The 14,311-nt window shown below is 40.3% G+C and overlaps 1 protein-coding gene across 2 annotated transcripts in view; it reads right to left on the reverse strand.

Moving 5' to 3' along the window:
- Window positions 1–1,661: 1,661 nt before the first annotated feature.
- The window catches only part of KSR1 (kinase suppressor of ras 1), a 204,794-nt gene continuing 192,144 nt past the window's right edge, over window positions 1,662–14,311 (reverse strand). For both annotated transcript variants that reach the window (XM_083174169.1, XM_083174168.1), the window contains one exon: window positions 1,662–11,229. In XM_083174169.1, the coding sequence (XP_083030295.1) occupies window positions 11,151–11,229 (79 nt within the window). In that variant the 3' untranslated portion in view covers window positions 1,662–11,150. The remainder of the gene's footprint in view (window positions 11,230–14,311) is intronic.

Consider the following 14,311-nt stretch of genomic DNA (forward strand, 5'->3'; position numbering starts at 1 on the left):
CTAATCTTTTTAAACTGGAGGTTGAAGTGCAGGAAAAAAAAGCATATAAACCTCTTCTGCAACACCACTGTATGCTGTATGTTAGTAGACAAAGACCTTTCATACACTGTGTATAAAACAAAGTAGCATCGCAACATTCTATTCCAAGTTCTCTATACCCTGCAACAGCACTTGTATGGGGAGTGTGGTCAGAATCTATGCCTACAGTATATGGGATTCATTGAGCAAGTGATCATGGCATGGATAAATGCTACTTAAAAGTATTTTTACTATCAGACATTAGAACATGCTACTTTAGAAATAGGATAAAAGTTCTAATGCTCGCATGGTGAAAACGCGTTAAGTAGCATTTCACCCACGTTGTGATCCCGGTACCAGCTTTCTTATGTCTACATAGCAACTGCAGACAATCTGCATATATTATTCCACATGCTATTGCTTAGTCCAGTGCTTCCCAAACTGTGTGCCGTGGCTCCCTGGGTTGCCTCGGGACACTTGCAGGGGTGCCCTGGGTTGGTGGTCCAGGACCAACTCAAATTATTAATGGATAATTATTTATGAGAAAAACCAGTGCTGGTGGCTGCCAATCATAAAATGTGTATAAACAGAAGCAAATCCTGCCCTTTACCACATAACTGACCCTAATAAATTTTTTGGGGAGGGGGGTTTAGGGGTGATGTGAAAAAATTCTGATACTCTAGGGTGCCATTAATCAAAAAAGATTGGGAACCCCTGGCTTAGTCTAATGCTGTGTTCTTCCATCTACATACAATAGTGCAATAGTACAGAATGTAGCAGTGGCAATGGTGACCAGGTAAAATATTATGGCCAAAAAGTGAATCCAAAGCTATTTGATGCACATGAAAAATCAAATTTTCTTAAATATTAATCAGCTGCAGCTTAAAATGTATGCTGAGACTAACCATATACATAATACACTGACATCTAGGTGAGAGTTCTGTCAAACTAACACTAGAAAAGTACAAACTAACACTAGAAAAGTGCATTATTGGCCTGTAGCTGAGAAATGTCATTTCCATTTAGAAAATCACAATGCATAAGTGAGAAAATTAATTTGGGAATGAACTGAGATGAACCACTTATTTGATGGGTAATGATTTTTAATGGCAGCATACTGTACTACAACCACAATGGGTTGGGATCATTCGTCAGAATGATTCTAGGTCTACAGTCATTAGGTCGACCCCACTAGGTCGACTGGCAGGAAGGTCGACCTGACTTAAGGTCGACATGGGCCAAGGTCGACATGACTTAAGGTCGAATTTGCATAAAGGTCGACATGAGGAAGGTCGACTGGTCATAAGGTCGACATGGGTTTTTCACTGTTTTTTGATCCGAATGTCGACACAGTCGACATGGACACAGTTGGCAATGAGAATCGGACCCTCGCATCGCTCGCTTCGCTCGCAATGCTTCGGGCACGGTGCCTCGCTGCGCTCGGCACACTATTTTATTCTCCCACCACGCCCTAGTGGATGGTAGGGCATGAAATACCGCCTGTCGGCACATGTCGGCTCAAAAAACAGTGAAAAACCCATGTCGACCTTATGACCAGTCGACCTTCCTCATGTCGACCTTTATGCAAATTCGACCTTAAGTCATGTCGACCTTGGCCCATGTCGACCTTAAGTCAGGTCGACCTTCCTGCCAGTCGACCTAGTGGGGTCGACCTAATGACTGTAGACCTAAATGCATTCTGACGAATGACCGCATCCCACCACAATATACTGCTCTGCAATGCAGTAATGTAATTGCAAAAATATAAGCAATTTTCGCGACTATGGTGTGGTATGAAATATTTTTCGGTTAATCTAGGCTTTGTTTTATTTTTTTTATCTGTATAATTAGATTATAGAAAGATTAATAGGTGATCAGTCATACAAAGTACCTATGTCTTTTATAAGAGATACATCCCCTACATTTTTAATTTGAGAATAAATATTGGCCACATACTGTATTACTTTGTTTTTAGAATAACATTTTGATACACAGAAGATAGTAAATAAATCTAATCACAGAATAAAGTCACAAATTATCATTTTATTTGTAACATTGAAATGAGTTAATAGTTTAATGGCCTGCTGTCTATACAGTATGTGAAATCCCATCATTCTATGATAAAGGTGACACCTCACACCCTGGTTATCACGGAGACTAGCTAATCATTCACAAAACAGTAAACCTCAGGCACGGAAACACCCTTTAGGTCAGGGGTTTCCAAATACTTTAACAAGCCTTTTACTTCTGCCCATGTTTATTATAGGTGCAGCTTTGTATAATAGGTGGGGGTGTGAAGTAGACAAACTGGAAAAAAAGAAAAACTTTATTTTAGGAAAACTATTATGTCAATTTTCCCATAGCATCACCATACTCTATCTGTATAGAGAATATAGGGGATAATTATAGCGCTAATACCCACACTTGGCAAACATCAAGGGACAAAACTGCTACTGAACATAACTCTATACGCCACATACAAGTGAATGGAGTGCCAGTAAGCACTACAAGATAAAAGCAGTCTATGGTTCCCTTCTTTCTACACCCAGAACTAGAAAGGCATATATAATATAAATATAGGGAACCACAGTGGTTCTAAGTTCTATAGAGATACTGTAAATAAATACATATTTTTAAATAAAACAAAGAATAAGGACACTTACTTGCTCGTATCATTGTGGATAAATATTTCCATGGCCCATCATAGATAGGCAAATATAAATGATATTTGAAGGCCATAGGTGGGGGTATTCCCTTCTTTAGTCTCACACAAATTCGGACATAAAATGTGACACGCTCATCAATGTGTAGTAAACCAAGGAAAAAGGTGCAATAGGGAGTATCCAATAATCAGGGGTGGTGTCCAGATAGGTTCTCTTCACCCCTTACCAAGAATACGTCAGGAAAATACCATACTCTTTGGATGGGACTTAGAGCTGGATTTAGAATGTGTCCCATGTCAAAATACCAGTTAGGACCCCATGCCCCCACCCCCTTTTTAAAATACACTATAGGATTTATTTGTATATGGTAGGAGTGAAGTGAACAGAACTGCCTCATATTAAAAGGAAATAAAACACATTGGCCTCAATAGGAACCAAACATTATATATTATACCAAGTGCTGTGATAGGCTGCATATACCAGTAAAGGCACCCATCACATTACACTAACAGGGGTGCGCATCATTGTATACTGGCTGTGGTGTATCCATTCATATTACACCAGTAGTGGTGCCATCTTCATTATAGGAGCAAATATGCCCATTATTTTGCACCAACATGGTTCCTACTTAAAACTAATCATGGCAGTATACTTATCATATTATATATAGTAATACAGATCTGTGGCTCAAATTCTACCAATAGTATACCAATAGAGATAGCCAACATATTACTGTATATTGGTAGATATCCCAATAACATGAGAGAGAGAAGTTTGTAAAATCTCCTAATGCTCATTCTTGGGGAACCGGATACTGAGGTCACAGGCACAGTAAAGGACCTCAGTGCTGATACTAGTGATATTAATACTGATTTATTGCCCCAGTTACCGAGCCTCTGTAAAACATTTAACTAGAAGCCAACCTTTGTGATGGATCATGGATGTGTTGGATTTTGTGGGGCCCAGCAGGGCCGTAGGAGGATGTGTACCAGGTATTTTTTTCCCCTTAAAGCTATCATGAAGCCAGCAAGACTTACCAAATCTTACAGAAAATGAGAGGGATTTGGGAACATAAAGATATCTTTTCAAGATCACACATTATGGTATAGAGCATAAACATACCCCACTCACTCTGAAACAGGTGCAGTAAAATGTGTAAGGGTTTCTTTGTGCTTCATATGACCTCCATGAACAACGCAAGGGAAAAAGAAGATTCACATGTATCAAAATATTACTCCACTAAAAATCAGTAAATACACAACAAAAAGGGCAAAATGTAGGACAACTCTGAACTTGGAGACCTAGGAATACGGTAAAAACCTGGTATAGTGGATAAGAGTCCAAGTCTCCAACTAAAATGCCACGTTGTTCATCTGTAAATTATGGTCCTGGTCAGTTGCTGCATGTACAGAAAAGTCCATTTTACCAACACATTTCAAGCCGTAAGGCTCTTTAACAAGACGGGCTGTGGAAATATTGACCCCCAATCACACAAAGGAAGTATTATATATTTTAATTTTTTTTATTTCTCTCTATAGACCAGAGAATTTTTTTTTCAGTTAACTTATAATGCTAAGCAGCATAGAAGCATACTAAGGTACATTGTGAATCATTCCCAATAAATGTAGCAATAAAGTGTATTAAGCCTTATCTACTTAGGTACATATCAACTTAATCCAGGGTGTCTCAAATTTGGTCCTTAGGGAACACTCACAGTAGGTGTTTCCAGATATAACAGAATCACAAATGAAATGATTAATAACACTTTTATACAGTATCTTTTAATAAGCTTTAGTCAATAATTAACATGCCTGTGCTCCAGCTGGAGTATATGGAAAACATGTATTGTTAGGGTACCTTGAGAACAGGATATAACAAACCCTGATCAATGTAACAGTGACATTAGCAGGGAATATGTCAAGTAGCAGCCCTGTGCAGCCTGAATCACCACAAGAACAATGTGATGGCAGACTTAGATGTCACACCCTCTGTAAATCACTAGGATTCATTTAACATAATTTAACTTCATTGCCTACTAGCATTTACTTTAATTGCTTTATATAGACCGTTCTGCTTTCTTTTTTAACATGTGTTATAAAGGTGCATACACACTGTACAATGTTTTTGACCAATTTTGTTGAAAGACATTTCCATTGAACCAAATGTCCTGGCCGAAAGATATTGACGACAGACTTAAGGTGCATACACACTGTTCAATTTTTTTGACCAATTTGGTTTAAAGACATTTCCATTAAACCCAGTGTCCTGGACGAAAGATGTTGACAAAAGATATTGACAACAAACAAACGACGAATGATGATGCGCATACCCGCCAGTTGTTCATCCAGATTGTTCGTCAACTGTGCGTGCAGCTCAATTTGAATATCTTTCAAAAAAGAGCCTATATACTGTAGCTAGATCTTTCGTCTTTTGTCTGTCATCAATATCTTTCGTCAACATCTTTTGTCCAGGACACTGGGTTCAATGAAAATGTCTTTCAACCAAATTGGTCAAAAAATTGTACAGTGTGTATGCACCTTTACAATGCGCATACCCACCAGTTGTTCACCAATATTGTTCGTCAACTGCATGCAGCTCAATTTAGATATCTTTCAAAAAGAGCCTATAAACTGTAGCTAGATCTTTCATCTTTCGTCTGTCGTCAAGTGAATCTAGATTAAATGCAATACTGCAAAGTTGGTTGCCTCATGCTGGAGATGTGTTGTTTCTGTGTAGGAGTGCCATTGGGGGATTGGAATCAGCCAGACAAATCACTGTGCCAATGAAGAACATACATGCATGCCCATTTATATATACTGCATCAGTACCCTATAATGGCAAAGGGAGTGGATAAGAGAGAGGTGCTAAGATACAAATAGAAGAATCATTTACAATATCATTTAATGGGTCCTAACTTTGTTATGTTTCATAGAATACCAGCCCACATTACTGAGCGATAAACGCTCTGAAGGGAAAACACGGTTTTATTTTTTTATCAAAATCATGTTTGTAATGAAAATGTATTTACTGTTTATTTAACCTATGCAGCTACTGCAAACCTCATACAGTCCCTGCTGCGGCAAATGTTAGCGGGGCAGTATTTACTGCAGAACATGATTAGATTTTATAGCTAAGAGGAGTAACAAGTGTCACTTCATATAAAAGGTTTTACTGTAAAACAGAGTGTAAAGTGTGGTCTTACCACATCTCTTTTTACTCTTGAACCCTGTATTGCCTTTTTACAGTTTACTATCAAAAGTGTTTCTGAAGTAGTCATTGAAATAATGCTGAGTGTGCCTACCTTTCCCCTTTCCTGTTCCTGAGAGACAGCTGGTTAATGTAGCATATCAAGTGTTTGCCAAAGATCTGTGCTAGATTCTATAATGGAAGTCGATGTTATACTAGGACCACTTCTCACCTGGAGAGATTGTTAGTCTAACATTTTTATTGGACATCATTTCAAGAGGCTACCAAGATTTAAAACCAGGAAAACCAAAGCTAAACACAAAAACATGTATCCAACCACTTCAACACCTTTTTTTTTTGTATAATGCAGTAAATATGGCTGTAGATAAAATGGGAATTATATTGTAGACATGGCTATAATGATCATCAATGGTAGAGAATAATCATTGAGTTTATTGGTGGTATCCAATTACCCACAGGTAATTGCTTTGGTGGATCCTATCCAACAGTGCAAACGTATTTTTTTTTATGGGGATCTAATTGATTAGTCTGTAAAAAAAAAAAATTTGGTGAAACATTTGTAAAAATAACTTCCTATGTTTTACTATGGGTAGTTGGATACCCCCCATTACAGGTATTAGAAATCACTGTAACAAGTCCCAGCTGTTGTGCAAGAGAGAGAAGGTGTTTTGCAAAAATAAATAAATGTAACCATCCGTATGTACTCAGATTCAGCAGTGATCGCTGAGCAAACAAGATATTAGTTACTGCAAACTAGTTTCTATAATGCTTACATATGTTAAACTGTAGGAAAACTCATAAGAGACTCTACTATATGCTTCTATTATTCAGGGCCACCCTACCTATAACCATTACCATATCATATTTAACAAATCTGTGCTGTATACACTATAGCAGCGGTTCCCAACCTTTTTTCTCTCGCATACCACCTGATTAGGCTTTTCATTTATGAGTATCCCCTCCTGACAATTTTAAATATCCACAAAACTTACGAGTGGAATGGAAGTGAGCGGTATTCGCGTCCTTATATTAAGGAGTAGCAGAGGAGTATTGTGCAGGCAGGAATCTGGTCCCTCTGTGTATGGCCACTGGCTGTGTACTGGTCCTCCGGGGTTCCCGCTAACACCTGTAGGATTAATGCCGGTGCTTCCCATAACCGTGTCAGCACAGAGCAGAAGATCACTGATGTCTGAGGGCAGCGAAGATAGGTCCCAGTGGATTGCTGGTGAGGCAAAAGCATGAGGAGATGCTGATGGCGCTGCAGAGGGAACCAGAAGTGATGCAACGTGGCAATGGGAGACTTCTTCTGCCATTGGGAGACTTGTTTATCTTATTCCACCATTACCAATATTATTTTCAAGTACCCCCAACTGGTCTGCAACATACCCCAGGTTGGAAACCACTGCACTTAGGGCCTTATTCTGGTCGGTGCAGTCGGATGCGTATATGCGGACAGGACTGAGCGTCCTGAGCCCCGCCTTCCGTATGGACCGCTCACTGCGTCCAAATGCAGTAAGCCGCTGACCGCACGGAGCACGAGTGGATTTCTCGTGTGTACACCTCCTCCATCTCTGGGAACCTCCCCCATCATTCGATGGCAGGACCGAGTGGTCAGGCAGCACCGAGTGCTCCAGACCACTCGGGCGTTTCTCCGTGCAAAAGCAGGGATATGGGCGAGCAGCTGACATCCGGCTATGTCATATGTCCGCCCCCCACACGTGCGTCATGGCCGCATTACCATATGTACGCCCAGCGTTTTCATGGGAACGCCCATGAAACTCTGGGCGTACACATATGGTAATGAGCCAAAACAGCCCTTCACGCCCCTCTCCTCCCCCTGTTCGGAGTGTATAAAATTCATGCGGTATTTGGATGTGCCTGCCGTTCGCACATGCGCAGATATGCCTCTGCACATGCGCAAACATCGGCGGACCGAGCGCGGACAGAACCGCACCAACCAGAATAAGGCCCTTAGTATCAAGATTTAAAATAAAAAGTGGTACTTTTAGAAGACTCTGGATGTAAATCTTTAATTCTTGTTTTGCAGGTCAAGATTTAGGGGGGAATAAAATTGTGGACAAACGTATAAGCCCAGTTTTATTAGCACAACATAGGGTAACTACCACTTTTGAGCGGAAGGGGTGTAAATCAGGCCAGGCAAAAGGTGTGGTTCTCCCCCTTCACCCACAATTGAATTCCTCCTTAATGTCAGAGCCCATGAACATGAACTGATCATCTGTACAATTAGGACCAGTTGAATGCAAATTGTACCCACACACACATTTAAGGAATGATAGCCCTCCAAATAGATCAATAATCTATACCACAATACTCAATTCACTCCACATCGCCTCGTGAAGAAAAAAAATTGTGCCTCAGCTACTGTACATACACCCAATCCCATACATATTTGAGTACATGTTTTCCCAATTGTTCAAATTTGTGTTCCAGAAGATATTTTACTTGGTCCCATTTGTAAAATGCTTTGACAATACAAATAACCCTTGTATCAAGCAGAGTGCACCATTCTGTGGTAGTGTACTTGCAGAAATGCTGCACACTACCAATGCATCTCTGCTACACATTCTCTTTTATAGTAACAGGACACAAATTATAATGTATGAATCACTTTCAGGGTTCTATCACATCTCTGCTTACCAGCTAAAGTAGAGATCTGATCTCCATTTAGTATCTATCAAATATTGAAGAAAACCAGTGGACGATGCAGTGCGACAAGGGCTGTGCTCTGCCCATGCATCATGTGTGGCTACTGCCAATCGTACTCAATGGGTTCCAATAGCATCTGTCCAAGTGCACCAAACACAGATGTAGGGGCATATTGTAGCTGTCAAATTGTCATCTATGGAAACTGATCTAAATTGATGTAGTGTTTCAAGGGTTAAAACACATATTAATTAACATTTCACAATCTGTTAGTAAACAAAATAATCATCTGTTCGTAAATGTGTGTTTCATCTCCTGATATACATCATTATAGATCGATTTGTTATCGGATTGAATAAAAAAGAATAAAAAATACAAATAAAAAGAAATCGACCTTTAGTAGTATATCCCTTAGGACCAGATTCAATTACATAAGCACCATGAAAATATGGTAGTAGACCTGGGCTTTAACACCCAAGGCTATTCAATTACAGCACCTTTTCCTTGTGCGGTAACTTAGCCGCTACTGTCAGATAACCCATAGAATCCTGGATAACTTCCCAGAACCATGGATAAAACAGCACTGCAGAACCATGGTCATTTATTGAGGACATGAACAGAATCCATGTTTACTGCAGCCTGAGGGTTGATGGTCGGCTGTCACTGGCTATAACTGAATATACTTGGCAGACCAATTTGCAAATTGCAATTAATTTCGGTTAATTGAATTCATCATTTAAATTTCCAACTAAGCAAGAACTGTTCTAGATTATAGCACTTTAGTGTTTTACTTGGAAACTGTCTGCAGACTCCAATACCAATCTCCATAGGCACACTGTGGGAAACCGGTCCAAGCTGTTGTTGTTACAGTCTGCAACTGCAATAAAAGAGGATCCAGGGCTTTCAATACAGCTGTCTCATCTGGTATACAATACAATAATTAATATAGCCATCTCATCAGTTATGGAATATAATAATCAATACAGCCATCTCGTCCAGTATGGGAAATATAAAACCACCATCAACTGCTGCTTCTCTGTGGGAATATGACAGATACTGTATGCTCCTTAAGGGCCTGAAACATAGGTGCACGCATGTCAGCAGTAAATGGGCCGCCCCCACCGTCTGCTTGTGAAAGCAGCTGCCATCATTATTATCCAGCATTTATACCAGCTCTACACCTGGTGCAAAATATCACAAGTCAGATGGATATCTTTGTACATTCAGCTCTGAAGAGTCTGCAATTCTGTCTACATGCCCGTAGAACGCTTACATGTAGCTGCCTCGTTGCAGCCCAGTCACATGCAATCACAAGAGCAAGCCACAAAGTGGATATGTGGCGATGAGGACAAGCTGAATGTGCCTCTGAATCACTTGTAAATACGCACACTTAGCTTAAGCAGCTCTGAATCAAGCCCCAAAGTCACTATGAGGAGCACTGCAACATGAGGCAAAGATCATAGTAAAACTGGTATGTGAAGCATGGTCAAAAACAGGCAATTATATATTTATATTAGTGGAGGTTAGGCACACAGTAATGTTTTAAATGATGTTGAAAAAAGTCCCCAAAATTCTGTTCAAAATGTACCATCCATGTATCAGTGTATACTGGAGCATCAGCTTTTGTATGGGGGTCACAGTTTAGTTTAAAAAAAAATGCATAGTTCTATGCATTATAAAGATCTGTTGTGGGAAATAATTCTGTTCTCTAAACAACCAAAACCTCTGCAGATACCGCATTAAAAAAAAATACTAAATGGCATTACAGGTTGAGTATCTATTATCCAACTATCCGTTATCCAAATTATTCCACAAACCATAGTCTCCAAAATGTACTTTTATTTTTTGCTAAAAACCTACTGGCTACATCTGTAACTGGCACTACTGGGGACATAACATATAAGTGGCACTACATATGTGCAAGGACAGGATTGCTTGGAATTCAAACTTAGTGTCTCAGTATGTTATAATACCTTGTTTCAAGCACAAATACAATATATTTGTGTGTTTGTAAAACGTAAATGCAAGATACCTTATGATACCTCATTCAAATATAAAAATATTCCAAAATACAGAATAGTTAGTTATCCAAAATCCTTCTGGTCCTGAGCATTTTGGATAAGGGATACTCAGCCTGTATGATGTATGTACTACATACTTCCTGCAGAGCAAATATTTTACTTCTGTGTACTGCCTGTCATGAGCGGACTAAGGTTTAGGTATAAAAGGACCATTTCAATGTATTAAGGGGAGCAACACCAATAGGTACACATCTATAGTGATAGAAAAGGAATTGTATAGCTTGTAAAAGAAAAATAAAAAGTCACATTTATTCATTTTCTTTAAAACAATACAAATCACATGCCTAAAATAATATGTAAACAACAAAAACAGCAGGTATAGTTAAAGCTTAGGCCCTTCAGTGCTGGAAGGGATAGGCAAAGCAGAGCTTTGCTCCTGTTCAGTGCAGAATCGGTTAATGCAAATTCAGTATGAAATAAAGATTAAATCCAATATAGGGAGCAATCACTGGCTGCACTTCCAATCTCTCCCGGCTGCTGAAGCACCAGTCATGAACATGAGATATCCCACAGCAGACTAGATCTTTTGGTTACCCTGATCCAAAACTCCCAGGCCAAACCTTTCAAAACGGGGTGTATTTTTGCTACTGTTAATGCTGGAAGAAGGGGAATAAAACAAACATTAAAACCATTTCAAGTTGCACTTCATCCACTTTACAAAAATGATTAGAATAAAATATCGGTAGAAGATTGTCCAACAAAAAGGCAGCAATCTGGCAAATGGTGGGTGAATAGGTCCTGTGCGGGTGACATAATAAATCACTCACAAATATATACATCAGCTTAAATAACAGTTGCAAAAAATGTCAGTAAATGTACAGTTACTTTATGTACAGTGTGGTACTTTATAACAAACTATAATGGTTCTATATAACCTAATAGGATTTATTGAATAAGTGCTCCTCCAACCACCAGATATTTCCAAGTTCCCAATTTGCTGCCTGTGATGACAGAATTAGTCATTTACCTATACTGTACTTCCTACTGCTTCTGAAACATTGCAGGGTAAGACCACAAGACAGTGTGTGTCATTGGTGAAAAGAGGAAACCGTTAACTATCACATAGGCTGCTGACCCAAGGCTAGGTCAAACGGGGGAGCACAGATCAGGAGATGCAGTTACAATATGATAGTAGGAGGAACATACAGAGCAGCGGTGCAAGGGAAACACCTTTGTTTTGGGTTTCCCTGCACTTTTAGAAGCGTCTGTCCAAACAGTGCCCAGTAATGCTATATTTTGGAAAATGTATTGCTTTTCATAATAAAATTATTGTCCTGTGGTTACTGAAACTATAATCTTTCCATGGAAAATTAGGGGTGTGTGGATCATTTTGGTCTACAACAACTAGGTCAACAAGCATTGGGTCGACACCACTAGGTCAACATGGGTCTAGGTCGACAGGGTCATTAGACACAAGCATTAGGTCGACATGGGCAAGGTCGATAGTCAAAAGGTCGACATGGGGTTTGTCACAGTTTTTTTACCCGAATGTCGACATGGACACAATTTCAAGTGCACCGCATCCCCTCGCGATGCTTAGGGCAAACTATTTTATTCTCCAACTGCACCCCAGTGGATGGTAGGGCATGAAATACCGCCTGTCGCACATGTCATCTCCAAAATAAAGTGAAAAACCCCATGTCGAACTTTTGACTGTTGACCTTGCCCATGTCGACCTAATGCTTGTGTCCACCTAATGACCTGTCGACCTAAACTCATGTCGACCTAGACCCATATCGACTAAACGACCGTATCCCAAATTAGAGTGGTAAAATCTACTGCATTCTATTTCCCCGAAATCACTCCTTATGCCTATCTAATAAAGCCACAGCAGTCTCATCCAATAGTGAACAACTGTGCAGACCCTGTTTAAACTCAAAAGCCTCCTAGAGCACAGGCCTGTAAGACAGACTACAGGGCCCATTTACCATAGGATCGCATATGCAATGCTATGCAATGCTATCTGGGTGGGATCTACCCACCAAGATTGGCGGGATCTATGTAGTCGAAAGGAGCCTGTCCCTGCAATCTGCTTTGCCGGGGATCTGTGCATGTGTGGTTAGCGCTGACCCTTTGGCCGATCCGTGCTGACCGCACTGCCCCACCGGCAGTGTGGTCTGTAGCCCATATGCTACAATGGGCTACTGCCATCTCAGAACGGCGATAGCCTTGGGACCTGAAGCGATGCTTCCAGTTATCGATACATCGGGATGAATTGCACCCTCTAGAAAATCTATGTGGGATGCAGCTGCCATCGGGGTAGGAGGGACCGCAGCACGTATCGGAGAAAACCATTCTGCAGTGTAAATAGATTTTGCACATCTATGAAGACACAATCCTCTCCACAAATCAACCATCAGTATTGGCACATGTAACACATTGTGCCAAAAGTCCATTGGTTCTAAAGGTTTTTTTTTTTTTTTTAAACTAGATACAGATATTCACCCTTAAAATATAGTTCAATAGATTGTAGCACAAGGCAATAGGACTGTAAAACTGCTAAAAGGAGCTGTTATTTGGTGGACAATCTTAAAAACACACAAACACATGCACACAGAGGCGGAAACAGTGCTTATTAGAAGTACACAGAAGGAAAGCACCCAATGCATTGGATACACTGGAGTGCTGGTAACCCTGCTTTAGTAGAAGTTACTGCTGGCTCAGTGCTTGAGAGATACACAGCTGGTCCTATGATTAGTGCCAAGTAGATGTCTTGCAGTCAGAATCAGTTATTTAAGCAAACAGCCCACACCAAGAGAATAACAGCAGGAAAAGATCAAAGCGGTAGATACATCCAAAGGGTTAAAAAAGTTTCCTATTATTGGTAATGATTTGTTTTGTGGATGGAAGGTATTGTCCACGAAGCTGTAGATTAGAAGACGCATGGAAGCATGCAAGGCAGAGCCCAGTTAGATGGCCAGCAGCTATAACCTATGACAAGGAGAAAGGACACACAAATCAACCAAATGGGTTATTACAGCACTATGATTAGTGAGAGGACATTATATTAGTAATGTTAGGATATGGTTATGAAAGGTAGCAAGTTTTTGTTGGGTGTGGATCGTATTGTCGACCCAACTTAGGTCGACAGTCATTAGGTCGACACCGTTGGGTCGACAGGCAACTAGGTCGACAGGGTTCTATGTCGACATGGGTGAAGGTCGACAAATGCGTTAGGTCGACATGTTTTTTTTCACTGGTTTTTTAAGACACAGTTGGAAGTCAACCGCAGCCCCTCGCATTGCTTGCCATTCTTTGGGCACATTGCCTCGCTGTGCTCGGCACACTATTTTATACTCCCACCACGCCCTAGAGGATGGTAGGGCATGAAATACTGCCTGTCGACGCATGTCGGCTCAAAAAACTGTGAAAAAACCCTTGTCGACCTGTTGACCTAACCTATGTCGATCCAACGCATTTGTCGACCTAAAACCATGTCAAGCTTGTACCATGTTGACCTTCATCCACATCGACCTAGAACCCTGTCGACATTGTTGCCTGTTGACCCAACGGTGTCGACCTAAGTCTCGTCGACAATACGACCGTATCCCGTTTTTGTTATTACATTGATAGAAACCCCATATGGCCTGCCTTTGACTGACTTTGTATAAAGTTCATTAACACAAACTGTTATAAACATGTGTGAGGAAATGGAACATACATAGCAGTGTTAATGAA

This window comes from Crinia signifera, chromosome 2, assembly GCF_055691185.1.
Source record: "Crinia signifera chromosome 2, ASM5569118v1, whole genome shotgun sequence".
NCBI lineage: Eukaryota > Metazoa > Chordata > Amphibia > Anura > Myobatrachidae > Crinia > Crinia signifera.